We start from the raw sequence: 26151 nt of genomic DNA, 5'->3' as shown, positions 1-26151 counted from the left end.
TGCTGTGTGCAAACGGGCAAGCGGAATACACATTCGCACCTTATCGCTCATGTGCATGCAAATACTCCAAAAGGCTTGCAGAGAGCCACGTTCATGATCACCAGCAACCAAATTGCCACAGGACTACTGTATGCCCTGTGCACCGGTGCACACATAGAAACACACACACACAATGATAAAATATAACTATTATATATACCCAGGGGTCATTTCCTGCGGGAGTGCACAGGAGCGGAGCTCTGGCAGTAAGGGGGCGGGCACATGCAACAAGCCATACCCCCTGCTCCCAGCAGCCCTCAGTCAGGCCACGAGGAGCAAGAAGCAGCCAGGTAAGTTGCAGAGCCACCCCACCTGGCCCACCTTCAGGTACAAGCTCTCCCTCCTTTGTGAGGGCAGATCTGCACGTTCCCCCACCCCCATAGCTAGCAATCCACCTTTAAGACCAAGTTTTATTCAGGTAGAAGCTCTCCCTCCACTGAGAGGACAGATCTGCACGTTCCCCCCCCCAATAGCTAGCAATCCAAAACAGTCCAGTGGAGCCTGAGTGGTGGGTGTTGCCTTTTGACACACTTCCAGTGATGTCAGGGGGTGTGGCATATGCAAATAAGTGATGCTAATAAGTTATGCTAGTGAGCTCCCGCACCTCTTTTTCTTCAAAATGGCCCCTGTATATACCTATCGCCTTGGCTGCATCCATGTGATTTTCCAGGCCTGTGATTTCCATCAGGCCCTGCAGCTTACCTGGCCTCCCGTCCCTCCAGCAGTAGCTGTTTCGAAGTGGGAAGCGGCTGAGAACCACAAAGCCCCCCTGGGCAAAGGCCTTGCCGACTTTCCTGATATATGGGGTGGTGCCACATTGGGGAATGATGCTCAGAAGCAGTGTTCCCTCTAAGCTAAGTCAGTGTGAGCTAGCTCACGGTTTTTAGCCGCCAGCTCACAGATTTTTGTCTTCGCTCAGGAAGGGATGGCTCCAGAGCAAACTAATCTATGCAGGAGCCAAATCACTTGCTCACCACTTGAATGCCAGCAGCTCACGAAGTAAAAGTTTTGCTCACGAGACTCCACAGCTTGGAGGGAGCATCGCTCAGAGGAGTGAGAGGTGGTATGTCAGAGAGCCACATGTGGCTCCTGAGCCACTGAGTATCACTTTCCTAGAAGTAGCTTTTACCCCCTGCCATGTGATCCCCATCCCTGCATCAAGTGGCAGCCAATATATGGTGATATACTTCTGGGGCTTTCAAGGCAAAGGACATTTAGAGGTGGTCTGCCATTGCCCGCCTCTGTGTAGCAACCCTGGATTTCCATGGTGGTCTGCCAGGGCTATTTTGAGGCAGGAACGCACAGGAATGGAGTTCCGGCTGGCTCCTGAGTTGGCCACGCCCAGCAGGAACTCATTAGCATAACAGGCCACACCCAACAGCAGAAACTCATTAGGACTGGCTACAGGAGGCGTGTCTGGCCTAACATGCAAAGGAGTCCCTGCTACAAAAAACGGCCCTGGGTTTTGACAACAAACAAGGTAAACAGAATAAGAAGCAAAAGGTGGGTGTGGCTGGATAACCACACTTCTGGTAACATGGGGGTGTGGCCTAATATGCTAATGAGCTTTGGTGTCGGGGTGTGGCCTTTTATGCTAATGAGTTCCTGCTGGGCTTTTTGTACAAAAAAAGCCCTGGTGGTCTCCCATCCAAGTACTAACCAGGACTGACCCTGCTTAGTGTTTGAGTTCTGATGAGATCAGGCTAGCCTGGGCCATCCAGGTCAGGGTTCATGTGAATCTCAGTCCCCAAAATGGCAGGGCGAGAACAGCCACATACAAAATATTCGTGACTCCATTCCAGCCCTGGCTCATCCTTCATCTTCCCTTCTCCCCATCCGAGCGGGACTGAGTTGTCACCTCTGGATTGGGAAATATCTGGGGATTTATTTATTTATTCCTTTAACCTGTACCCCGCCCTCCCCGCTAAGGCAGGTTCAGGGTGGCTTACAGATAGGCTTCCCAAGTCCCCCCGGGGGGCGGGGAACCCCCCGCCCCAGAAGCCCGTTCCCTGTCGCCGGCGGATCAGGCCCCGGGGGGAACCCCACCCCGACGTGCGCGTCACCCGGAAGTGTCGCGACCACGGTGGGCACGCTGGGGGCGGGGCCACGGTCATCCGAGGGAAAACTCTATGGTTTTCCCTCGGATGGTCGTGGCCCCGCCCCCAGCGTGCCTGGCATTGTCACGTGCTCCAGCCGCGGCACGGGAGTCCCCTGGTAAAGAGAAATTTTGACTTGGCAACCCTACTTGCAGACAATGTGTTAAGACAGTTAAAACCCCATATTTAAATAAAACCACAACAATATGGAACAAAACATTCCATCAAGTGCTAGTATAATTCATAGCTGATGGCGGCGTTTGCAGCATCCATGTGATCAACTGCCTCTGTAGTCTGGGCTTTGTCAGGTCATTGGTCGTATCTTGAGTTGGTGTTGACACTGGGGCCTGGGCCTGGTGGTTGGAAGGGCGGCACCCTAATCGAAAACCTGGTGGAAGGACTCTGTTTTACAGGTGCACCCTGAGGAGGCTGAAAGCGGGGGGTCTCCAGCTCACCACCTGGAAGTCTGCAACTTTAACTGAGACTCAGGTGGCAAAATGAGCCTGCCGATGAGCCACAGGAAAGGGGCATTCTTTTCTAGGCTCTTCTGAGTGGCACGAGAGGTTTAGGGAAGGCACTTGGGCAACGTTCTGGATTGGTGCCTCCTCTCGCACAAAATCTAGAGCTTCTCTCACACAAGGTCCCGAGCTACCATGAAAAAGAAGTGCATCATCCAAGTACATCTACTTACATTATTCATAGTCTGCCTTTCTCACTTGGATTACGCAGTGTGAGTCAATACAATTGAGGGATGGGACATTCCATAAACAACGCAATAGGAGTAGGGCTGTATAAGCAGGGCTCTAGTCGGGGGGGAGCTCTCAGGTACGGAGCTCCGGAAGAGAACCTCTAGGGGGCGGGGCGGTCACGTGGTGAAGCCCCGCCCCCTTCATTACCCCACCCTCTGCTTCGATCCTCATTCCGTTTGGGAATGAGGATGAAGCAGGAGGGTAAGTAGTGTGGCCTTCTGTCACTTCCGGTGATGTCAGGGGGCGTGGCATATGCAAATAAGTTATGCTAATGAGTTATGCTAATGAGCTCCGGCAGCTCTTTTTCTACAACAAGACCCCTGTGTATAAGCAACCAGAAGTCTAGATACAGAAGCGAAGCGTAAGTTATCAACATGCTGCATTAAATTATGCAAAAATTCCATAGCAGGACCCTCGTTTCAACAAGCTATACACAGTACTTTAGACCACAGCCCCTAATAATTTTTCTAAGTAATTTTGTGAACCCTTTAGTACAGTGCAGGTCTGTTGTACATGTGATCCAAGTCAGAACACTCAGTAGAAATGGAGCATTTTTTTTTCAAGGATGCTGCTTGCAAGCTGCAATCAAAGGGTGAAGGGAGCAGAGGAGCGGTCATCCATCACTTCCTGAAACAGATGAGTCTGCAGTGCTCTTTCCTACCAAAGAGACTGGCTCTGGACAGGCTGTCCTGAGCTTCCCGCTGGGGATGACTGGATTCCCCACCCAATTCCATTCTATTTTTGTTCCGGAACATCAGAAGAGCCCTGCTAGATCAGACCAGTGGTCCATCTAGTCCAGCATCCTGTCTCACACAGTGGTAGGGTTGCCAAGTCCGAATTTCGCTGCAGCATGTTAGGCCACACACCCCTAATGTAGCCAATCCTAATGAGTTTCTGCTGTTGGGTGTGGCCTATTATGCTAATGCGTTCCAGCTGGGCGTGGCCAACTTGGGAGCCAGCCAGAACTCCGTTCCTGTGCGTTCCTGCCCAAAAATAGCCCTGGGGGAGGAGATGGTGTGTGGTGTTTTCCAAGTGTGCACATGGGTTCCTGCATACCACCTGGCAACCATACAAAGAGACTCTTGATGTAATCACACTTTCCATGGGGTGGCACATAGAACTGAGCCTGTTTGCGGGGAGGGCGGGATATAAATCCAAATAAATAAATAAACAAAGAAACAGTTTCAGACATTAAGGGGAAAACGACTAACAGGGAAGCTAGAGCGCTGAAGTAAGTTCCTTAATACAGAAAAGCCAGAGCAGGTATCTTACATCCAGGCGGAAGCCAAGAAAGGAAATCAAAACTAAAAACAGCTCTAATGGGCTGCTATTGTAGCTATTTTAAGGTACAAATTGTGTTTTTGGAAACCCGAGTCGTCCTATCCGATTCCTGTTTGTCTAGACAGTCATTTAGGCAAACGGATCAGGTTCTAACCCGAGTGAAGCAACAACGGCCTGAAATAGCATTTAGAAAGCCGTGAATGGCTGTTGGGTTGTTTTTCACAAATGAAAGGAGCTGAAGTGTTGGTTACAAAACATTATTGCTAATAAAATATTAACCTTCCAGCATGCGGCTGCTGTCAGTAGAAAATAAAGCTCATTTACTTCGGGGAAGCTACCCATGAAAATGTGGAAAGAAAAAAGATTGGGGACGGGAAAGCAGCTAGATTATAATACTTTACAGCATAGGGATTGGCTTCAGACAGGTAGCTCGTGTTGGTCTGTGGTAGAACAGCAAGATTCGGGTTCAGTAGCACCTTTAAGAACCACTAGATTTCCAAGATATAAGGTTTTGAGACTCAGTATGGATTGGTGGTGGCTGCGGTGGCTCAAGTGGTTAAGACACTGAACTGCAGACCGGAAGGTCAGTAGTTCAGCAGTTTGAGACCCAAGTGCCGCATGGCGGAGTGAGCTCCCGTCTCCGGTCCCAGCTCCTTCCAAGCTAGCAGTTCGAAAGCAAGAAATTGCAAGTAGATAAATAGGTACAGCTTTAGTGGGAAGGTAACAGCGTTCCGTGCACCTCGGCATCTAGTTATGCCAGCCACATGACCATGGAAATGTCTTTGGACAGCGCTGGCTCTTTGGTTTGGAAACGGAGATGAGCACCGCATCCCCAGAGTTGGATTTGACTGGCTTTCGAGCAAGGGAAACCTTTACCTTACCTATGGATTCGTAGACCCCTTGCAATAACTCTGCAACCCCCTCCCCCAGGGATTCCTGGCCCCCAGGTTGGGAACAACTGATGTATGTCATATGACAGGGTTGCCAACCTCCAGACAGTGGCTGGAGATCTCCCAGAATTACAGCGGGTCTCCAAACTACAGAGATCAGTTCTCCAGGGAAAATGGCTGATTGGGATGGTGGTACAGGGCTATTTTTGGGCAGGAACGCACAGGAACGGAGTTCCGGCTGGTTCCCGAGTTGGCCACGCCCAGCAGGAACTCATTAGCATAATAGGCCACACCCAACAGCAGAAGCTCATTCGGATTGGCTACATTAGGGGTGTGTGGCCTAGCATGCAAAGGAGCTCCTGCCACAAAAAAAGCCCTGGGTTTTGACAACAAACAAGGTAAACAGAATAAGAAGCAAAAGGTGGGTGTGGCTGGATGACCACACTTCTGGTAACATGGGGGTGCGGCCTAATGTGCTAATGAGCCATGCTGTCGTGGGTGTGGCATAATATGCTAATGAGTTTCTGTTGTTGGGTGCAGCCTATTATGCTAATGAGTTCCTGCTGGGCTTTTTCTACAAAAGAAGCCCTGGTGGACTCTATGGCAATACAACCCTCTGAGGTCCCTCCCCACCCAAAATCCCACCCTCCCCAAGCTCCACCTCCAAAATCTCCAGGAATTTCCTAACTGAAAGCTGGCGACCCTACAATGTATAATACTGATTCATGGGTACAGAAGTAACATTGAATCCCCCCCCCCCAATCTTATGGGAAAACCTGGTTGTGGAGGATACACAAGATAGCAGCACAATTTAAATAGGAATCTTCATGTAAAAAACTCCAGAGGGATGAGATTATCAAAGCCACCCCTAATACAAGATTTTAGCCTCTACAGCTGTGGAGGAAAATCCATAGAAGCAGGTGGCCATGTATTTTACAAACTACGTTGGGCAGGATCCATCAAGGTCTTCTATCACTTCCACAAGAATGGTAACACACCATTTGGGTCACTTTTTGGTCACAAAGATGGCTACTGCACAGAATAGGATACCATCCCATCTACAATCAAAAGAAGCAATATATAAAAATGGTGAGAGCCCTGCTGGATGAGACCAAAGGTCCATGTAGTCCACCATCCTGCCTTCTGGTGGGGCCATTCAGATGCCCTCGATATGTCTGTAAACAAGGAAGTCTATGGCTCGGGATCCGGGCATTTGCTTTGCATGCAGGAAGCCCCTGGTTCAATCCCCAGAATCTTCAGTTAAAGGGATCAGGTATAGGTGATGTGGAAGACCTTTACCTAGGACCTTGGAGAGCTGTTGCTGTCCAGAAGAGATGAGACTGACCCTGATAGACCAATAATCTGAGTCGTTATAAGGCAGCTGCATCAGGTGATCAAAACCATAGCCATCCCCTAGTCGCTGGAAGGGTGGAGTGGAGGGAAATCCAGTAGTATACTGTCTTTGAGCACAAGGCTGTCTTTAGCTGTCTTGGCTCAAAACCATCAGTCAGTCCATCCTCCTCCACAAAATGTGTCTAATCCAAAAGCAGTCTAACCCTGAAGGTATTTTCCAATTCTTCTCAATGAAACTTACAAAGTATTACCCTTGGTGTACCTTCTTATGTTGTGCTAGGGCATCCAATTGCTTCACCATTGTCCACCAAACCATATCAATGAATTATTGTCAGCTGAGCTCCCGCAACCATCAGCCATGATCATTGCAAGCACTATTGTTATTTACACAGCATCGCCAGAGCTTGGTGCTCTAGAGAGAGCAAGATGACAGATCTTAGTCCCAAGGGGCTTACAATCTGAATATTGGCATAAAAGGGAGCTGAGAGAGAGAAGAAGATGGCCCCACTGGTGGACCTCCTGATGGCACCCGGTATTTTTGGCCACTGTGTGACAGTGTTGGACTGGATGGGCCATTGGCCTGATCCAACATTGGCTTCTCTTATGTTCTTATGATGATAAACAGAAGATGGTTTTTCATTGATTCCTGTTATCTGTGCTTAGTTCCAGCAGGAAAGGGAGACTACAGGTTCATGCCAAGCCATTGCATGGGGATTAGAAAGACAAGAGAGAAAGGTGCCATCACACCGATGGGCTTGGAGATTGTTCTAGTTGTTTGAAAGAGAAGCTGGAGAGACAAGAAAGTCATGGATAGGGATCTTCTGAATTACAGACCAGGGAGATATGGAGCAGCAAGGCCATGGAGGGCTTTGAAGGCAAGAGACATAAGAACTTGAGGAGAACCTTGCTGGATCAGACCTAGGGCTGCCAGACCTCCTGCCATGGCAGAAGGCCTCCTACTGGCAGCCATTCTTGGCTGCCACTGCTCCAGGGTCTTCTGGAAATTCCTAGAGCTACCCTATGTAACTTCTGGATCACAGACCCTCCCCCATGTCTCTACTCCCAAACTGCCCACCAATTGCCTGGCACATCCTGAGAATTCTAATCAGACCAGTAGTCCATTAAGTCCACATCCTGTTTCACACAGTGGCCAATTGGTTGCCCTGGCAGGGCCAACAAACAGACCTCACAGGCCAAGGCCTTCTTCTAATATACCTCCTATCGACACTCTAGTAACCCAGAAGGAGGTCCCATTTAGCCACCATAGCTGGAAGCCACTGGGGGACTTCCCCTCAATGAATCTGTCTAATACCCTTTTAAAAACTATCTATTCTCATGGCCATCACTATGTCCACTGGCAGTGAATTCTATAATTTAATTATTAAGTAAAGAATTTTCATTGAATTTTTATCTCCTCCCTCACCGTAACTGCTAATGATTTCAGAAGATGGTGATTACATCAGATCTGCTCATTTTATAAAATGGACACCAGAACTGAAGACCACATGAGGATCTAGCAAAAAAAAATCTGTGTTCCACTCTATCAAATGCTTTTTCAGCATTTAAGAACAGGAAAGCTGACTTGATTTCTTCCTTACCTTAATCAAGTTAGCAATTGTTTGCATACTGGCAGTAATAGACAAACCAGATATAAAGCCAGTCTTGTCGAATGAGATATTTTTACTAATTATACCCTTCAGATGGTTTGCTAGTCCAAACAAGAAGATTTTGTAATTTAGATTTGATAGGCTGATGGGACTATGAGCTCACTAAGGTAGGATCTCTCGATGGTTTAGGAATCATGACGATTCTACCCTCTGCCCATGTTTCAGGGTCAAATTTGGATTTAAAAATATCATTGAAGGCTTCCAGCAAAGATATCGGAATTATTTGCAAAAAGCTCTTATGAAACTCTGGGTAAAACCCTCAGGTCTTGGTATTTTATTCAGTTTAAGGTTCCAAATCACCATTTCTACTTCATGCAAAGTTATCCTTCATTCCTTTTGAGATTTAGGGGACAGAGGGGAAAACAGTTTGTGTCTACTTTCTTATCACAGTACAGCATTCTATTAAAAAACATCAGAAAAGGTGGGAATAATAATAATAATAATAATAATAATAATAATAATAATAATAATAATAATAATAATAGATTGGATTTATACCCTGCCCTTCACACAGAGTCTCAGAGCGACTTACAATCTCCTTCCATTCCTCTCCCCACAACAGACGCTCTGTAAGGCAAGTTGGGCTGAGAGAGCTCTTTGAGAACTGCTCTCGAGAGAACAGCTTTGAGAGAACAGTGGCTTGCCCAAGGTCACCCAGCAGCTGCATGTGGAGGGGTGGGGAAATCAAATCCGGTTCTCCCAGATTAGAGTCCACGCGCCTAACCACTACACTAAATAAATATTTTAAGAAACAAGTCTTTATCATGCCCTCCTCCCAGTAATCTTTTTTCTAAACTTCAGAGTCCCAGACTCTTTAGGTTTTCATTAGATGAAAGGGTGCCCAACCACTTGATGGACATGGTTTCCCTCTTTGGTCTGTGTTGGATCAAGAAGCAGGCAGAAAACCACCGTAGGGATCAATGTTCCCTCTAAGCTGTGGAGTCTTGTGAGCAAAAGTTCTGCTTTGTGAGCTGCTGGCATTAAAGTTGTGAGCAAGCAATTTGGCTGCTGCATGAATTAGTTTGCTCTGGAGCCCTCCTTCCTGAGCTAAGACAAGAATGTGTGAGCCAGCGGCTAAAAAACTATGAGCTAACTCACACTAACTCAGCTTAGAGGGAACACTGGTAGGGATTTAAAGAAGGGGTGCTATACCGCAAGAACCGTGACAGATGTGAATGACTTTGGGTCGCTCGCCTGTATTCAGCACTCCGCCACCAGAGTGTTAGAGGTTGCCATATTCAAGTTGGGAGATGACCAGAACATGAAAGTTGACAGCAGAAAGTATATTGAGAAATGTGGATCGCCTTGTAAAGACATCAACAACATGGCCAAACGATAAAACCAAGGGTTCCTTTAGAAACAGATAACTGATTGTATCCGGTAGGGCACTTTGACAGTTCTCCAGGTTAGGTTCTTTTAAAGGGAACTGGGCAAGACTCCAGTATACAGCCCTTTAATAACATCTCAGCTCTGGCCTGGTTTCAGCACTACTGAGTGCATGATCTCTGTGGACAGCTCCCTGCTCTCAAGTGCTGATCTAAAGCATTCTGCTCCTTTGGTCAGCACGTAGCCGCCCCATCTAAAATTTCCAGGGAAGGCATTAATTGTACCGTTGCCAACCAAAGCCTGCCCTCTCTTGGTACCAAAGAAAGCAGACTCTCACATTCCCCATCAGGACTTCGGGTGAAAATGATGGGCGCTGTTCCTTTGGGTCCTCCATTTCTCTTTTCTGCTTGCCTTCCAACCAGTGTTCCCTCTAAGCTGAGTTAGTGTGAGCTAGCTCACAGTGTTTTAGCCTCTGGCTCACACATTTTTGCCTTAGCTCAGAAAGGATGGCTCCAGAGCAGACTAATTTGTGCTGTAGCCAAATCGCTCGCTCACAACTTTAATGCCAGGAGCTCACAAAGTAGAATTTTTGCTCAAAAGACTCCGTAGCTTAGAGGGAGCATTGCTTCCAACTAATCACTTGGTGTGAGTTCATTCATGAAATGCCACACGTTATCACAACAAATCTACTAACAGCTTACAAGACTGTAGGACTGCAAAGCCCACAGCACAGTGCAACTGAAACACACTGTAACTGGGAAAGTGTAACAGAAGTTAGATGAGATTGTAACGGAAGAGAGAAGGTGGTAATGTAGAAGGCGGGTGAGCATAAAAACAAGCCCAAATAGCAAATATGTTCACAAGGGAAAATAGGTTTAGGGACTGAACTCTTCATGCAGTATATGCATCCCTAGTTCTTACAATAGCGAACGCCTGATTAATTTTTCTTTAATCAAGTTAATATTTCTTTAAACATCTGCCTTCTACGAGCCCATCACAGTTACCCTTTTGCTTGCCCGTGCTGCCAGAAAGTGTTATAAAATAATTTAAAAATTGGTAAATTATAATTTTTTAAGTCTTCACAAAAAACCTTCCAGTGTCAGGATGGGGAAAAAATGCAGGGGAAACAGCGGCAGATGGAAGAAAGTGTTCAGTGAATCCCTGCATTGATGCTCTGTGGCTGGTGCAAATGCAGCAGTGATGAATACACAGTGGAGAATTCCTGCCCTGAAGATGCAGTCCTGTTTTCTCCACTTTGGGGGATGTGTCTGTGCAAACAGGCCAGTTCTGGTGAGTCCAACACTCGGTCTGTTTGAGAACCCCGTGGAGTGAGAATCTTTATAAAGAAATTGCCCAGTGACTTTATTGACAGATGCGAAGCGAGGAGCCAGTTAATATTCATCATGTCTTAGAAGATTAGGTAAACCATTGGCTAGAAACTTGAGAGCAAAGCTAAGCCCGGGTCTGTTTAGACTTGCAGATTGTCATAATTTCCATTCTTGCAGAGGAAGAAAGTGCCATTCATCATGACCCTTTGTGTTGACATGTCAAAACATGCTGTGCGAATGGGCCCCTTACATTCAGACCTCTACCAAGCAGAATGCTAAACTACAATCAGCTCACTGTTAGCTGGATAAGATTGATCATCAGGGGTTAAGGGAAGCAGACTTTTCTGGATGGTGCTGCCCCCCCCCAGATTATCAGTCTCAGAGCTTGGGGGTACTGCTAGAGCTATGCCTGCAGGTCCAGGTCTGTTGAGTGGCTGGGGTATGAATCCAATCTCTTCTTCTTGGACACCACAGCAGTCTGATTTTAAGGGCTGGGTTTCTGCTCACCTATGCCAAATTTTATTACATGCAATCCACTGGTTTGGGTTTTTTTTTTTGCTTGTTGACATTCACATTTGATTTTAATATTGTAGCCAGTCAAAACTGTATTTAGTTAGTTTTTTTAAAAAAATCTAGCTTCCCCAAACAATCCCCCCCCATCTCTGCCCCCTGGACGTCTGCTACCAAAAAGAAGCCAGAACTCAAGTACAAAGCAACGATGGATCAAACCAGCTTTGCATTCAGAGAGGGAGGGAATAATAAAGGTGGAACATGAATCCAGAAGCAGGACAAACTACGTATGCATACAACTCCTACTTACTAAAGTTTAGTAACATCGGATTAAACAGGGCTATTTTGGGGCAGGAACGCACAGGAACGGAGTTCTGGCTGGCTCCTGAGTTGGCCACACCCAGCAGGATCTCATTAGCAGAATAGGCCACACCCAACAGCAGAAACTCATTAGGATTGGCTGTATTAAGGGTGTGTGGCCTAACATGCAAAGGAGTTCCTGCTACAAAAAAAGGCCCTGGGTTTTGACAACAGACAAGGTAAACAGAATAACAAGCAAAAGGTGGGTGTGGCTGGATGAGCACACTTCTGGTAACATGGGGGTGTGGCCTAATATGCCAATGAGTTGCGCTGTCAGAGGTGTGGCCTAATATGCTAATGAGTTCCTGCTGTTGGGTGTGGCCTGTTATGCTAATGAGTTCCTGCTGGGCTTTTTCTACAAAAAGATCCCTGGGATTAAAGAGCTGAAGGCCATCTAACTAGGATTGCCATAGCCTCCAGGTGGGGCCTGGAGTTCTCCCAGAATTACAACCGATCTCCAACCGATCTCCCTTGGAGAAAATGGCTGCTTTCGAGAGTAGACTCCATGGCATTAGAACCTGCTGAGGTCCCTCCCCTCCCCCACCCTCCCAAGGCTTCACCCCAAATCTCCAGGGATTTCCCATCCAGGAGCTGCCAACCCTGCATCTAACCCAACCCCATAAGAACATAAGAGATGCCAATGTTGGATCAGGCCAAAGGCCCAACCAGTCCAACACTCTGTATCACACAGTGGCCAGAAATACCAGTGCCATCAGGAGGTGCACCAGTGGGGCCAGGACATTAGAAGCCCTCCCACTGTTGACCCCCCCCCAGCACCAAGATGACAGAACATCACTTGCCCCAGAGTCCCTATCTATACCTTGTGGCTAATAGCCACTGATGGACCTCTGCTCCATATGCTTATCTAATTCCCTCTTGAAGCCATCCATGCTTGTAGCCGCCACCACTTCCTGTGGCCGTGAATTCCAAGTGTTAATCACTCTTTGGGTGAAGAACCCCATGTCCCCCGCCCCAGGCAGCAGACTCAAAGCACTCAGTTTGTACAATGTAGATCATACAGAGGAACCAGCCAAGGACATGAAACTGCCTTCTACTGAATCAGGCCCTTGGTCTATCAAAGTCAGTATTGTCTACTCAGACCAGCAGCAGTTTTCCAGGGTCTCAGGCGGAGGTCTCTCACATCACCTATGACCTGATTCTTTTAATGGGAGATGCTGGGAATTGAACCTGGGACCTTCTTCGTGCCAAGCAACAGTTCTACCACTGAGCCACGGTCCCTCCCCAACATACGGAAACGTATACCAAGTTAAACCCATTGGCCCATCTATCTCTGTACTGACCAGTGTTCCCTCTAAGCTGAGTTAGTGTGAGCTAGCTCATAGTTTTTTAGCCTCTGGCTCACACATTTTTGTCTTAGCTCAGAAAGGATGGCTCCAGAACAAATTAATTTATGCAGTAGCCAAATTGTTTGCTCACAACTTTAATGCCAGCAGCTCACAAAGTAGAATTTTTGCTCACAAGACTCCACAGCTTAGAGGGAACATTGGTACTGACTACTCTGACTAGCAATGGATGCCTTTCCCCAACACCTGCTACCAAAGACCTTGAACCTGGGAACTTCTGCACGCAAAGCACATGTTCTTACCACCAAGCCGTGGCTCCTACCTTTAGCTGTTCTGGAGGAAACCTCCTGCAACGTGGGCAATACGACCCTGCACAATATCGCAATCTTGGGGCAGAGTAATGTTCCCTCTGATATGGCAGCAGCACTTCCTTAATTCACAACCTGGGAGTCTTTCACGGGAGATGGCAAAACCTGAATTTGGGACCTTCTGCATGTGAAGCACAGGCCCTTCCTGAAATACCAACAGATGATGCCAGCCAGGGGTCATTTCGTAGAAAAAGAAATGCAGGAGTTCATTAGCATAATTTATTAGCATCACTTATTTGCATATGCCACACCCCCTGACATCACCGGAAGTGTGTCAGAAGGCAACACCTACTGCTCAGGCTCCACTGGACTGTTTTGGATTGCTAGCTATTGAGGGAACATGCAGATCTGTCCTCACAGAGGAGGGAGAGCTTGTACCTGAATAAAACTTGGTCTTAAAGGTGGCACTGGACTGTTTTGGACCAGGGGGCTCGGGGGGGGGGGCTCTGCAACTTACCTGGCTGCTTCTTGCTCTTACTGAGGGCTGCTGGGAGCAGGGGATGGAGCTTGTTGCAAGTGCCCGCCCCCTGGGATCTTTACTGCCTGAGCTCCGCTTCTGTGCGCTCCTGCAGGAAATGACCCCTGATGCCAGCAAATAAACTAAGATGCATGTGCAAAACTACAGCAGATTGCCCATGAGTGAGTCCCACTAGTCAATCTGTCCTGGGCGCCAGACAGAGGCAATTACTCCTGACCTCACATCTAAGGTATCAGCAGTATCCATACTTTTGAGTTCCTTGGCTTCAATGAATTTAGAGTGTACTTCATCTTAGGCTGGCACTGTAGATGTGGCCGTCTCCTCTTTCCACATTTGATGTTTCCTTTTTAAAAAAGAGACATTGACCTGGATGACCCAGGTTGGTCCCATCTCATCAGATCTCAGAAGCTAAACTGGAGATCAAGCCCTCGAAGGAAAGGCTGAGGGACCTGGGAATGTTCAGTCTGGAGAAGAGGAGGTGGGGGGGGGGACAGGATTGCTCTCTTGAAGTATTTGAAGGGCTGTCACTTGGAGGAGGGCAGGGAGCTGTTCCTGTGGGCAGCAGAGGAGAGGACTTGCAATAATGGGTTTAAATTAAGGGCGGGAAGGCACCGGCTTGATCTTAGGGAAAACCTTTTGACAGTCAGAGTTGTGCAACAGTGGGATCAGCTGCCTAGGGAGGTGGTGAGCTCCCCTCATGGGCAATCTTCAGGCAATGACTGGCCAAACACCTATCAGGGATTTGCTCTAGGCCAGTGGTGGCGAACCTATGGCACGGGTACCAGAGGTGGCACTCAGAGTCCTCTCTGTGGGCACGCGTGCCATTGCCCCAGCCAGGCCCAGACCATCATTAAAGTGTCGCATTCTCTGCCAAATCATTTTAAGTCAATGAAAGCATTTGGGATGGCTTTCCTTACTTTGTTTGGATCATCTTAAGTTAATGTTATGAGTTGTTTTTTTCTAAAGTAAAACCTCAGGATTCAGGTTAAATTGCCGTGTTGGCACTTTGTGATAAATAAGTGGGTTTTGGGTCGCAGTTTGGGCACTCGGTCTCTAAAAGGTTTGCCATCACTGCTCTAGGCTGATCCTGCACTGAGCAGGGGGTTGGACTAGATGGCCTGTATGGCCCCTTCCAACACTGTGATTCTATGACTCTAAGCATGGTTGGCCCTGGTTAGTCCTTGGATGGGAGACCCCCAAGGAAGTCCTGGGCTGCTGTGTGGGGGCGGGCAACGGCAAGCCACCTCTGTTCCTCTCACACCTTGAAAACTCTTTGTCATCGGATATGTTATCATATATATATATAATCACAGCGGCACGTATTTTGTTTGCCAGATATTGGAAACAAGAGGGAATACCCTCTTAAAAGTTAACTAATGTATAAAATATCAGAGGTGGTAGAAATGGACACATTATCTACAACTTTACAAAATAAAGATGGATTGTTTAAAAATAAATGGAAAAATTGTATAATTGGTTAGGTATGAAATAATGTATAAAAAAAGATAAATGTATGACTCCAAAACTGATATTCTGTTGAATAAGATCTGTTAAAAGTACTTTGTAATCTACGGTTTCTTGAAAATTGAAAATAAAATAAATAAATAAATATTAAAAAAGAAAACTCTTTGTCATCGGCATAAGTCAGCTGCAACTGAATTAATTGCTGCAAATTTGAATTAATAAATAAACTTGATGGCGCTTCCCACCACCCATGTTACCTGTGGAAACTTGTGAGCAAAAATTCTACTTTGGAAGCTAGTGGCATTAAACTTGTGAGCGAGAGGTTTGGCTACTGTATAAATTAGTCTGCTCTGGAGCCATCCTTCCTGAGCTAAGCCAAAAATGTGTGAGCTGGAGGCTAAAAAACTGTGAGCTGGCTCACACTAACTCAAGCTTAGAGGGAACGCTGGCCACCACCATCAAGAAAAGAGGATTTATCTTGATTTAAACTAGTGAGAAAATCCCATTGCCTTCTGCTGTACACGTAAAGCCCCTTTCAACAGAGAGATGTCCCATCTCCCTGAAGTGAAGGAGGGTAAAAGGTAAAGGTTCCCTTGCTCGAAAGCCAGTTGAGTTTGACTCTAGGGTTGCGGTGCTCATCTCCATTTCAAAGCCGAAGAGCCAGCACTGTCTGAAGATGTTTCCGTGGTCATGTGGCCGGCATGACTAAACACCGAGGCGCACGGAATGCTGTTACCTTCCCACCGAAGTGGTACCTATTTATCTACTTGCAATGTCTTGCTTTCGAACTGCTAGGTTGGCAGGAGCTGGAACTAGAGACGGGAGCTCACTCCGTCATGCGGCACCCGGGTCTCGAACTGCTGAACTACCGACCTTCCACAGCCTGCAGTTCTGCGTCTTAACCACTTGAGCCACCACAGCCTTAAATGACAGGGCTGGCTTCCTGGTTCCCTGCCTTCCTTCCTATGATCACGACTGTGACAAGGGATGTCAGAAATACAAACAAGCCCTTCCTGCGCAATTCTTTTGAACCTCCTCCTCCTCCTCAGTGCCAATTCTCGGCTCCCAAATGTCATCTCTCTCCCCTTCCCCTCCGTGCAACCATGCAGTCATTTAACGCTGGAGGGAAGAATCGAGGAAGCTCAAGACAGACATCGTGGAGAAAGTCAATGGTGGTGATTTTACAATCCATGAGCCCGACTGCCTGGAAGCCCCTCGAGAAACTAAGCCATTTTTTAAAAATGCAGCACGTCATCCTGAGTGTGTCTCAGCTTACGAATCTACAGGGAGCACTTGGGGGGGGGGCATAGCTTTTTTTGAGCAAGTTTTTAATTAGACGTCTCCCCTAGATCCCTTACAACAGTTCCAGCCATGTTCCTTCATCCCACTCGACAACTTCAGAACTCCCACACGACATCTCAAAACCACTGTACCTTGTGAGATTTTAATAGAAACCTCCATCGTACGCGATAAAGAAAAAAACGTGGCCAGAGGCTTTAATTAGCATCTGTCAAGGGTGAGGCATATGACGCTGCCAAAGTGCTTGCTTAACTTCTTCCGAACAGGCGTTCCAGTGCAAGGCAACATCTTCAAGGCCCTCCATTTCCTAAACCTCCCAAGGGATTTCCCAAATCAACAACCTGCAAGCATCCCTGAACAGACGTCCTTTCTCCACCTCCAAGCCGGAGTAGTACAACTTACTAACATCATGAGATTTTGGCCTTATTTAAACAATGACAGGGAATTTGGTTATATTGCACCTGCAGCATCCAATACTAGACAGCTTGCAGAAAACGCTGGTCCCACTGCCAACTCTATTGGACACATGGGATGTTAAAATCACAAATGGTCAACCAACTAAAACACCAAAATACCCTAAAGCAACAGTACATGCTTGAGAAACGCCAAGAAAGCTTATACCAGCCATCTCCCACACTTGGCTCAAGCATCAGCAACCAGGTCTGTTTTATAAACCTAGCAGATCCAAGTGAAGTAAAGGTAAAGGTTCCCTTGCTCGAAAGCCAGTCGAATCCAACTCTAGGGTTGCGGTGCTCATCTCCGTTTCAAAGCCGAAGAGCCAGCGCTGTCCAAAGACGTTTCCATGGTCATGTGGCCGGCATGACTAAACACCAAGGAGCACGGAACGCTGTTACCTTCCCACCGAAGCGGTACCTATTTATCTACTTGCAATTTCTTGCTTTCGAACTGCTAGGTTGGCAGGAGCTGGAACGAGAGACGGGCGCTCACTCCGTCATGCGGTACACTCGGGTCTCGAACTGCTGAACTACCGACCTTTCACAGCCTGCAGTTCAGCATCTTAACCACTTGAGCCACCGCAGTAGTGAAGTTCTAATAGTCATTTAACAATGTCTCTCCATGCAGCGAGCAGCTGGTGGAGCGTGCAGCAACTCCTGATGCTGAGTGGGCATTGTCCTCCAGACACCCCCCTCACCATGCATTATTAGGCTGAGACGGAGGCAGTTGCCTGCATGCACGCTTCACTCGGAGTTGGTCTTGAGCAGACACACTCCAATGGCAATACTGCAAACGCAGAGCCCAAGACTGAAATGGCAGAAGATAAGAACCCACCATGGTTGCATCTGACGGAAGAAGAATGTACTGTCGAGTTGCATCGGACTCATGGTGACCCGGATCCACAGGGCGTTCCACGCAAGAGACGAGCAGCGGTCATTTGCCACTGCTTCTCCCTGCATAGCAACCCCAGGGGCAGGCCTGTAGCCAGGATTTCTTAAACCGTCGAGCCTTTACATAATTCAGGGGGCACTGAGATTAAAATAAAAAGGGTGGCTTTTTTTTTAAAGCCCAGCACAGCAGAACTGGCCTCTGCCGACACTCCAGCTGGGCACCCGGGCGCAGGGAGAAGAGGCACAGGGAGAAGGAGAGGCAGAACAGGATGAGGAAGAGGTGTCCCGGCCCTGCCCCGCTGCCTTCTGAGCCCACCAAACGTTCTTGCCAGCCCCACCTTGCCTGCCAGCCCACCTGCCTGGTTGCCTCATGCCGCTTACCAGCCCTGTAGCTAGGGAATTTGGGGGGAGGGGGCCTCGGGGGGCCGGCCAGCTAATTAAATGAAAGTACCATGCAGGTGGTAAGTTGGAGCACTTTGGGGGCAGCCCAGGAGAGGGGCCCCAGAAGAAACACTAGGGGGTCGGGCCCCGTGGCCCCCATGTTAGCTACGGGCCAGCCGCTTACTCTCCTGTGAGCCCCGTGCCACCGCTGCCGGCTCGGGACCCCCCGGGCCCTCCCCCAACATGCCCTGGAAGGTGGGCACTGCAGAGCTGGCCTCCACGAGTGCTCCGGCTGGGCACCTGGGCACAGGAGTAAGGGGAAGAAGAGGGTGAGGGAGAGCCACCCCGGCCTGGCCCCACCGGCCTCTGAGCACTGCCAAAGGTTCCTGTGGGCCCCACCTCACCTGCTGGCCCACCCGCCTTGTGCCGCTTCCTCACCTGGGAGCCCTGTGCCACCGCCAGCTCAGGACCCCCAGGCCAGCCTTTCTCCCCCACAACTGCCAGCCCAGGATGGAGCCGGCAGGGCTGCTGGCAGGCAGGGAAGGGGTGGTGGCGGTGGCATGGGGAATCCTCAGGACAGCCCAGAGAGTCAGGGGGCCTGGGCTAGATAGGAAATCGTGGGGCCTCGGAAGGATGACAGGGGGCCAGGCCCCAGGAGGCCCCACCATAGCTGCGGGCCTGCCCAGTGGTCTCCCACCCAAGTATTAACCATGGCCGACCCTGCTTAGCTTCTAAACTTTGACAGGCTCATAACCTTAGGCTGTTGCATTAAAACGAAGCTAGCAGAAATGTCTGCCCCACCACCCTCAGCTGTTCCAAGGGTCCCCTAAGCCCACCCAATGATTCCACCCTTCCTCCCACGCTGCCCCTTATGCCTGGAGCTATCCCCAGGGACATCTGCATGATGTCAACTTCTCACTTCCTTCAAGGTAAAGGTAAAGGTTCCCTTGCTCGAAAGCCAGTCGAATCCAACTCTAGGGTTGCGGTGCTCATCTCCGTTTCAAAGCCGAAGAGCCAGTGCTGTCCGAAGACGTTTCCGTGGTCATGTGGCCGGCATGACTAAACACCGAGGTGCACGGAACGCTGTTACCTTCCCACCGAAGTGGTACCTATTTATCTACTTGCAATTTCTTGCTTTCGAACTGCTAGGTTGGCAGGAGCTGGAGCTAGAGACGGGAGCTCACTCCATCATGCGGCAACTCGGGTCTCGAACTGCTGAACTACCGACCTTCCACAGCCTGCAGTTCAGCGTCTTAACCACTTGAGCCACCGCAGCTCCTTCAAACCCCTCCTCAAAAGCCACCTTTCTGAAGAAGCCCTTGGCACAACCCCTACATCTCAATCTCCTGTGTGCGTGTTGCCAGTGTGAACCCATATTCCTTCCCTGCTCTATTCCCACCTCCACATCTTCTCCAGCCTTCATTATCTCTCCTTTGTCAAATTTTGGAAAGTAAGGTCTTCAGGTCAGATACATGAACACATGAAGCTGCCTTGTCCTGGATCAGTATGCTGAATCCATCAAAGTCAGTATTGTCTACTCAGACTGACAGCGGCTGTCCAAAGTCTCAGGCAGAGGTCTTTCAGGTCACCCACTGCCAGATATTTTAACTGGATCGAACCTGGGACCTTCTGCATGCCAAGCGCTTCCTCTGCCACTGAGCCACAACCCTGTGTTACAAACCACTGAACAAGTCTTTCTAGTCTGGAGAAGGAAAAAAACATGATCACCGTCTTCAAAGGCCTGAAGGGCTGTCCCATGGAAGGGGCCAAAGACTTGGTCTCTGTTGCTCCAGAGGAGGAGGCTAGATCTAGTGGGCCAAAGCTACAGGAAGGGAGATCTGGGCTGAACATTAGGAAAGACTCCCAAAGGGTGAGAGTGGTTCAGCAATGGAACCAGTTCCTTAGAGGATGGTGGGCTCTCCTCTGGACAATGTTTTCAAACCAAGATCGGAAAGCTGTCTATCGGAGATGTCCTAGCGCCTGATTTCTTGCAGGTGGCTGGGCTAGATGGCCTGTACGAAGTCCCCTTCCGGTGGTGCTAACGCAACATTAGAAGATGCGATACAGCCCTCCTCCGCCTGCCTCCAGGGATCATGGTGGGCAGAACACTGCTGGAACATTATTTGCTGGTGCGCTAGGTTCTGCCTCACCGGGAAGAGTCCTCTTCCTACCAATGGAAACGTAGCATAACCTCCCATCTCACCATAGCAGTACAAGATCTGCATGGCCAGTTAACTTGCAATAGTAAATGAAGTGAACAGCCTCTGGGCTTCATTTGCTTGTGCCTTTGAGCACAGGAGACTAAATAGCCTAGGGCAAGAGAAACACATCTGCCCGTCTGAGCTAAAGTCTGAGTGACCAGCCTCCGGGGATTCGCACCACATTTAGCATGTTAAACGGTGCTCCATAAATTCCAGTGAGCGGATTATCATCAAAGCAAGGCTGGGAAAGAAAGAAAGAAACCCTTTGATGGCCTTTACTCCAGGGAAAGTCAGCTTTACTCCAACGTAGCTTCCCTGCCTGCGCCAAATTGAACAAATGGTAGAAGGCCATCAGACCCCTCATACCCTTGGTTGCGTTCAATGAAAAACCTTTCATCATCATCAGCGATTGTACCAAAAAAAAATAAAGAGGCATGTTTACTGGTTAACCCAAGCTCAAGGAAGCCGCATCTCAGAGTCAAAAAACCCACAACATCAACAGTTCAAAACTCAGTGAGGTTTAGAGACAAACAGAGGGACTCGCCGAAGCAAAAATGGCAGGCGGGAGATATCTCTGATCTTTGGCACAGAAGGCAAGAAGGGACCATTCCGTAAATTGAGTACTTCCTGCCAATGAAAACCACTGGGTGAAGAGAGCCTTGGACATGGGGGAAATGGTTTAGTACATATGTTCTCAGCCCTACAAACATGTATTTGATTGAAGAGCGCCACCATACTTCAGATAGAAATGCAGTGGCACCTTAAAGATTTTGTTCCAGCATAAAATCTCACGGACTGGTCGGTGACTTCAGTCCACAGAAACTGAGACTGAAATAGAACCTTGCTAGCCTTTGAGGTACCATGAAACTCCCGTTTGTTTTTGTTGTAACTGATTCATGTGGGCTAAAGTCTTTAGACTCCTCCATCATACAGGACACGGATCTTCATTCAACAAGATACCCCCCTGCTTACACAGAGCCTGAAACTCACCCTGAAGTCTGTGGATCGACTTGATTAATAGGCTACACCCGATAAGACCTCACCCCATATCAGGTCCCATTTCAAAGACCTCAGCAGGAGATATGAATGGTCTTGATCAATGCTCCCTCTAAGCTGTGGCGTCTTGTGAGCAAAAATCCTACTTTGTGAGCTACCGGCATGAAAGTTGTGAGCGAGCAATTTGGCTCCTGCATGAATCAGTTTGCTCTGGAGCCCTCCTTCCTGAGCTGAGACAAAAATCTGCAAGCCAGAGGCTAAAAAAAAACTGTGAGCCGGCTCACACTAACTCAGCTTAGAGGGAACACGAGAAAGGAGCAAACTTGGGGGGGGAGGGAGGGAGATTAAGACAGTTAAGGAGGTTCTACCCAGTCTTTTGTTTGCACAGAGAATCCTCCAAAGGAAGGACCAATGTTCCCTCTAAGCTGTGGAATCTTGTGAGCAAAAATTCTACTCTGTGAGCTACTGGCATGAAATTTGTGAGTGAGCGATTTGGCTACTGCATAAATTAGTTGGCGAGTCATCCTTCCTGAGCGAAGACAAAAATCTGTGAGCTGGAGGCTGAAAAACGGTGAGCTAGCTCACATTAACTCAGCTTAGAGGGAACACTGGGCAGGACCATCACAAGGATTGGGGGGGGGGGGGGAGTCCCGCCAGAACCCAGCCGAGGCGGCCGCCCTACCATTGAGTTGCCTGTAGACGATGTCTTCGAGGAGCGAGAGCCGCTTCAGGACGGCCTCCTGGACCGGGTTGGCGGCGCGGACGGTCAGGTTGGCCCCTTCCGCCCGGGGGGGGTGGACGTCGCGGAAGCCCTCCCCGCTCTTCACGGCGACGGGCCTGCACTTGGCCAGGAAGAGGACGAAGCCGGCCACGGCGATCAAGTTGAGGACCAGCAGGACTTTCACTCTCCGCAAAGAAGCCATCAAAGAGCATCCCAGGTGGGGAGAGCCACGGGGACGGCTGCGGAGAGGAGGACCTGCTGCTGGCCAGCGCCTCGGCTCGAGGACGGGGAGGCGGCAGCGGGGGGAGCGCACACATCCCCCAACCGGCCTGTCCTTGGCCGGCCTCCCTCCCTCCCCCCCTCGCCCGGGCCTCAGCTGGGCTTCTTCACCGCGGCGGCGGGCAACGTGGGAAAGCGGCTGCTCCGGGCAGGTGACGCGGCTTCGGAGAGCCGAGCGGGCTCCGGGCTCCCTCTAGGCGGACAGGTGCCCCGGATCCTGGGAAGCGAATGAGTCATTGCTCCTTGCCAAGACCATCGGGGGAGGGGGGAAGGGGAGCCGCCAACTCCGTCGAGTCTCTCCGCCGGTCGCAGCGCTGTCCTTGTCGCGCCGTCCGCCCCACACTGTCCCTCGGCAAAGCGAGCCGCGCGGACTTGCCTGCAAACTCTGGACTCCGGGGGTGGGCGGCGGGGGGAGCGCGCAGTTCGGAGCGGCGGGGTTCTCTCGGGCGCCCCGAGAGTCTGGAGAGGGACTCTTCCGCGTGGATCTTTGGAGAGGGGGCAGGCGAGAAAGGGGGGTGGAGGGCGGCGGCGCGCGTTTCGCTTCCCTCCCCCCCTTTCCAGGAAAGACGGAGGTCGGCCGGCTGGCTGCCGCGAGGAGGGGCGAGGCTTCCCCTGACACCCCCTCCCCGCCTCTTTAGACGCCCCTTCGAGTCCTCCTGGCAAGGGGTCGGGAAGGAGGGGCGGAGAAGGCGAGACACAAAAGTCCAAGAGAGACGCGGACGGCAGAAGCCGGGTCCGGCTGGAGGCTGCGGGGCGGACTAGAGTGGAACCCGACCAGCCGCGCTCGGTGAAACTGACATTGCGGTAAAGAGACGCCGCCGAGAGCAGGTGCGACCGACTCCCGCCTTCGCCCGGCCTCTTCTTCGCCCTCTCCCCCGGCTCAGGAAGCCGGCGGCCAGCCTGGAGGGGCGCTCCGGTCTCCGAACACGTCTCTCGGTCTCTCTCTCTCCCTCCGGCCGGGGCTTCGGTGCAGCAGCGGAGTCTCTCCGGTGCGCAAAAGGCGTCTGGAGGGTGGCGAGGCTGGCGGAGGAGGAGGAGGAGAAGGGGGGCGAGGCGCAACCCCGGGAAATCAGGTCATCGTGGCCTCCGCCGGGCTCTTTTTTCCGAGGGACCTGCCGGGGCCCGAGCAGGGAAGGGAGGCCGCTGATGCCGCTCCTCGGGCTGGGGCTCCTGCGCGCCGCTCCCCGGCCCTGACTTCCCATCGCCGCCGCAGCTGCTGCTGCTCTCCCCGCCGCGATTGGAGCCATCCGCTTGAGTGTGCCGGAAAAATCCCCCTCGCATGGCTTAAAGGAGGCGTTGCAAGGAAAACCTGGGCTGGAGGGGATCAGAGGGGGAGGGGGGGGCAGGCGGCGCCGGCGGGGTTAGGGGCGAGAGACCGGGGCGCGGAAGAAGGGCTCTTAACGCAAAGACGGAGGCTCTGAAAGGGTAAATGGCGGGGAAAGGGGGCGGGAGGGGCCCGAAAGGCGACGGCTTTCTTGACGCCTGCCCCATCTCGAGGATTCCGGGCGGCTCAGGAGCCGGCTAATATTTATTACGCACGCAAGTGCGAGGCGAGGAAAAGGATGCGCGCATCAGCTAGTCCCACTTTTTAAAAGGAAAAGATTGGCGTGGCCTCATGGGGGGGGGGGTGTCTGACAGAAAGGTGTTAAAGCCCCACGTTTCTTAAACGACTCCCAGATTTCTACAGGCAAATGGTCGGGGGGAGAAGGAAAGAGAGGAGGGCGAACACCAGGCAGGCAGAGACCATTTTCGCACAAGCGCTGCTCCGCGCTCGCTCTTCCCTTTTGCCCCATCGTACATGTCAATTTCACACAAACTGCTGCTGCGCTGTAGCATTTTGCCCGCAGCTTCGCATGATTTTGCCCACGTCTACTCAATCCTCAAAAAACAGGTTCCTCCTATCTGCAAAGGGAAAACGTGTAGAGTGTCAAAGGCTGGGTGGGATTTCCTCCTTCTCAGCCTTCCCTATAGGGAGCTCCATTCCCTACAAGTGAATAGAGCCAAACAGGAAAGATGGGTTTGTTTTTTTGCTTCCTGGCCCACTCTTAAGAGATGAGAGAGGGGCTCCTAAAATTTTACCACCTTTCTTCTTTATCCAAGCTGCAGCTGACTTGTGGAGCTCCCTATCACTAGATGTGAAAATAGCACCTGGTTCTAGAAGGGTGTGGCTTTTTTTTAAATAACAGCTCTAGACAGCTTCATGGAGGTGAGGTTATCCATGGTTATTAGCCATGATGCTTCAAGTGAAACCTCCCCATTCAGAGGCAGTCTACCTCTAAATACAGACTGTTGTGGGGAGGGAGGGATATTGCCTTTATGTCCTGTGTGAAGAATTTGCAGAGGCGTCTGATTGGCCACACTAGGAAACCAAACACTGGCCTATATGGATCTATCAGGGCTCTTCTGGAGTTGTTAGACATGAGAATTAGGAATAGAGCCTCCATCTACAGGGGCAGTATACCTCTGAGCAGAAGACAACTAGCTCACAGTGTTTCAGCCTCTGGCTCACACATTTTTGTCTTAGCTAAGGAAGGATGGCTCCGCTCCAGAGCAAACTAATTTATGCAGTAGCCAAATCACTCACTCTCAACTTTCAAGCCAGTAACTCACAAAGTAGAATTTTTGCTCACAAGACTCCTCAGCTTAGAGAGAGCATTGGCAGTGGGCAGGGGTCATTTAGTAGAAAAAGAGGTGCAGGAGCGCATTAAAATAACTCATTAGCATAACTTATTTGCATATGCCACACCCCCTGACATCGCCTGAAGTGTGTCAGAAGGCAACACCCACCGCTCAAGCGCCACTGGGCTGTTTTGGATTGATAGCTATTTGGGGGGGGGGACATGCAGATCTGTCCTCGTAGAGGAGGGAGAGCTTGTACCTGAATAAAACTTGGTCTTAAAGGTGCCACTAGACTGTTTTGGACTGGGGGGGCTCTGCAACTTACCTGGCTGCTTCTTGCTCTCACTGAGGGCTGCTGGGAGCAGGGGGTGGGGCTTGTTGCATGTGCCCGCCCCCTGGGCTCTTTACTGCCGGAGTTCTGCTCCTGTGCGCTCCTGCAGGAAATGACTCCTGGCAGTGGAAAAACTTCCAAGGACCTGGGGCAAGAATGCAATTGTTTTAGACAGTGGAAAGGGCCATTATGCTGCAGCCCAGTAGGTTTTCAAGGCAAGAGGAGAGGGAGAGGGGGGTTGCCATGGCCTGCCTCTGCAAGAGCATCTCTGGGTTTCCTTGGTGGTCTCCCATCTAAATGCTATTCAAGGGCAACCCTGCTTAGCTTACATGGTTGGATGAGATCGGGCTAGCCTGGGCCATCCAGGTCAGGGTGCGGTTCTTCTACCATACCATTGGATCACTCCAAAATGAAATATACCGTTTTCTTACATGATGCATGGAATTGTAAGCTTGGGCTAGGATGGGGGCAGGGACTTGTTACAACTAGCAACTGGGGCCACATAAATAATGCTGAGGTCTTGTTCAGGGCACATGAGATTGTCTGGGATAGGATCTGGCAGAGGAGGAGTACACACCATTAGTTTGCCCCAGGCCCAGATACAGAAACTGGGCCTAGCCCACTCTACAAATGAAGAACTGGGTGGGATTTCTTTTCTACTGGCTCTGGGAAGGGACTTTCCCCCAACTGTTTTGGCAGCTCTATCCTGGCAGCTCTGCTGTGCCTTAGAAAAACAACAACTGCATGGCAGGCAGAAATCTAGTG

At 50.0% G+C, this 26151-nt stretch overlaps 1 protein-coding gene across 1 annotated transcript in view; it reads right to left on the bottom strand.

Annotated features, from left to right (window-relative positions):
- The window catches only part of LOC107119379 (putative polypeptide N-acetylgalactosaminyltransferase-like protein 3), a 198541-nt gene extending 176151 nt beyond the window's left edge, over nucleotides 1–22390 (bottom strand). Inside the window, exon 1 of the mRNA XM_015421841.1 lies at nucleotides 22119–22390. Coding sequence (XP_015277327.1) covers nucleotides 22119–22359 — 241 coding nt within the window. The 5' untranslated portion in view covers nucleotides 22360–22390. The remainder of the gene's footprint in view (nucleotides 1–22118) is intronic.
- Nucleotides 22391–26151: the final 3761 nt, after the last annotated feature.

This window comes from Gekko japonicus, unplaced genomic scaffold (genome assembly GCF_001447785.1).
Source record: "Gekko japonicus isolate JY-2015 unplaced genomic scaffold, Gekko_japonicus_V1.1 scaffold21, whole genome shotgun sequence".
Classification (NCBI taxonomy): Eukaryota; Metazoa; Chordata; class Lepidosauria; order Squamata; family Gekkonidae; genus Gekko; species Gekko japonicus.
The sequence above is the reverse complement of the archived record's forward strand: the minus strand, read 5'-3'. Positions and strand labels throughout refer to the sequence as shown.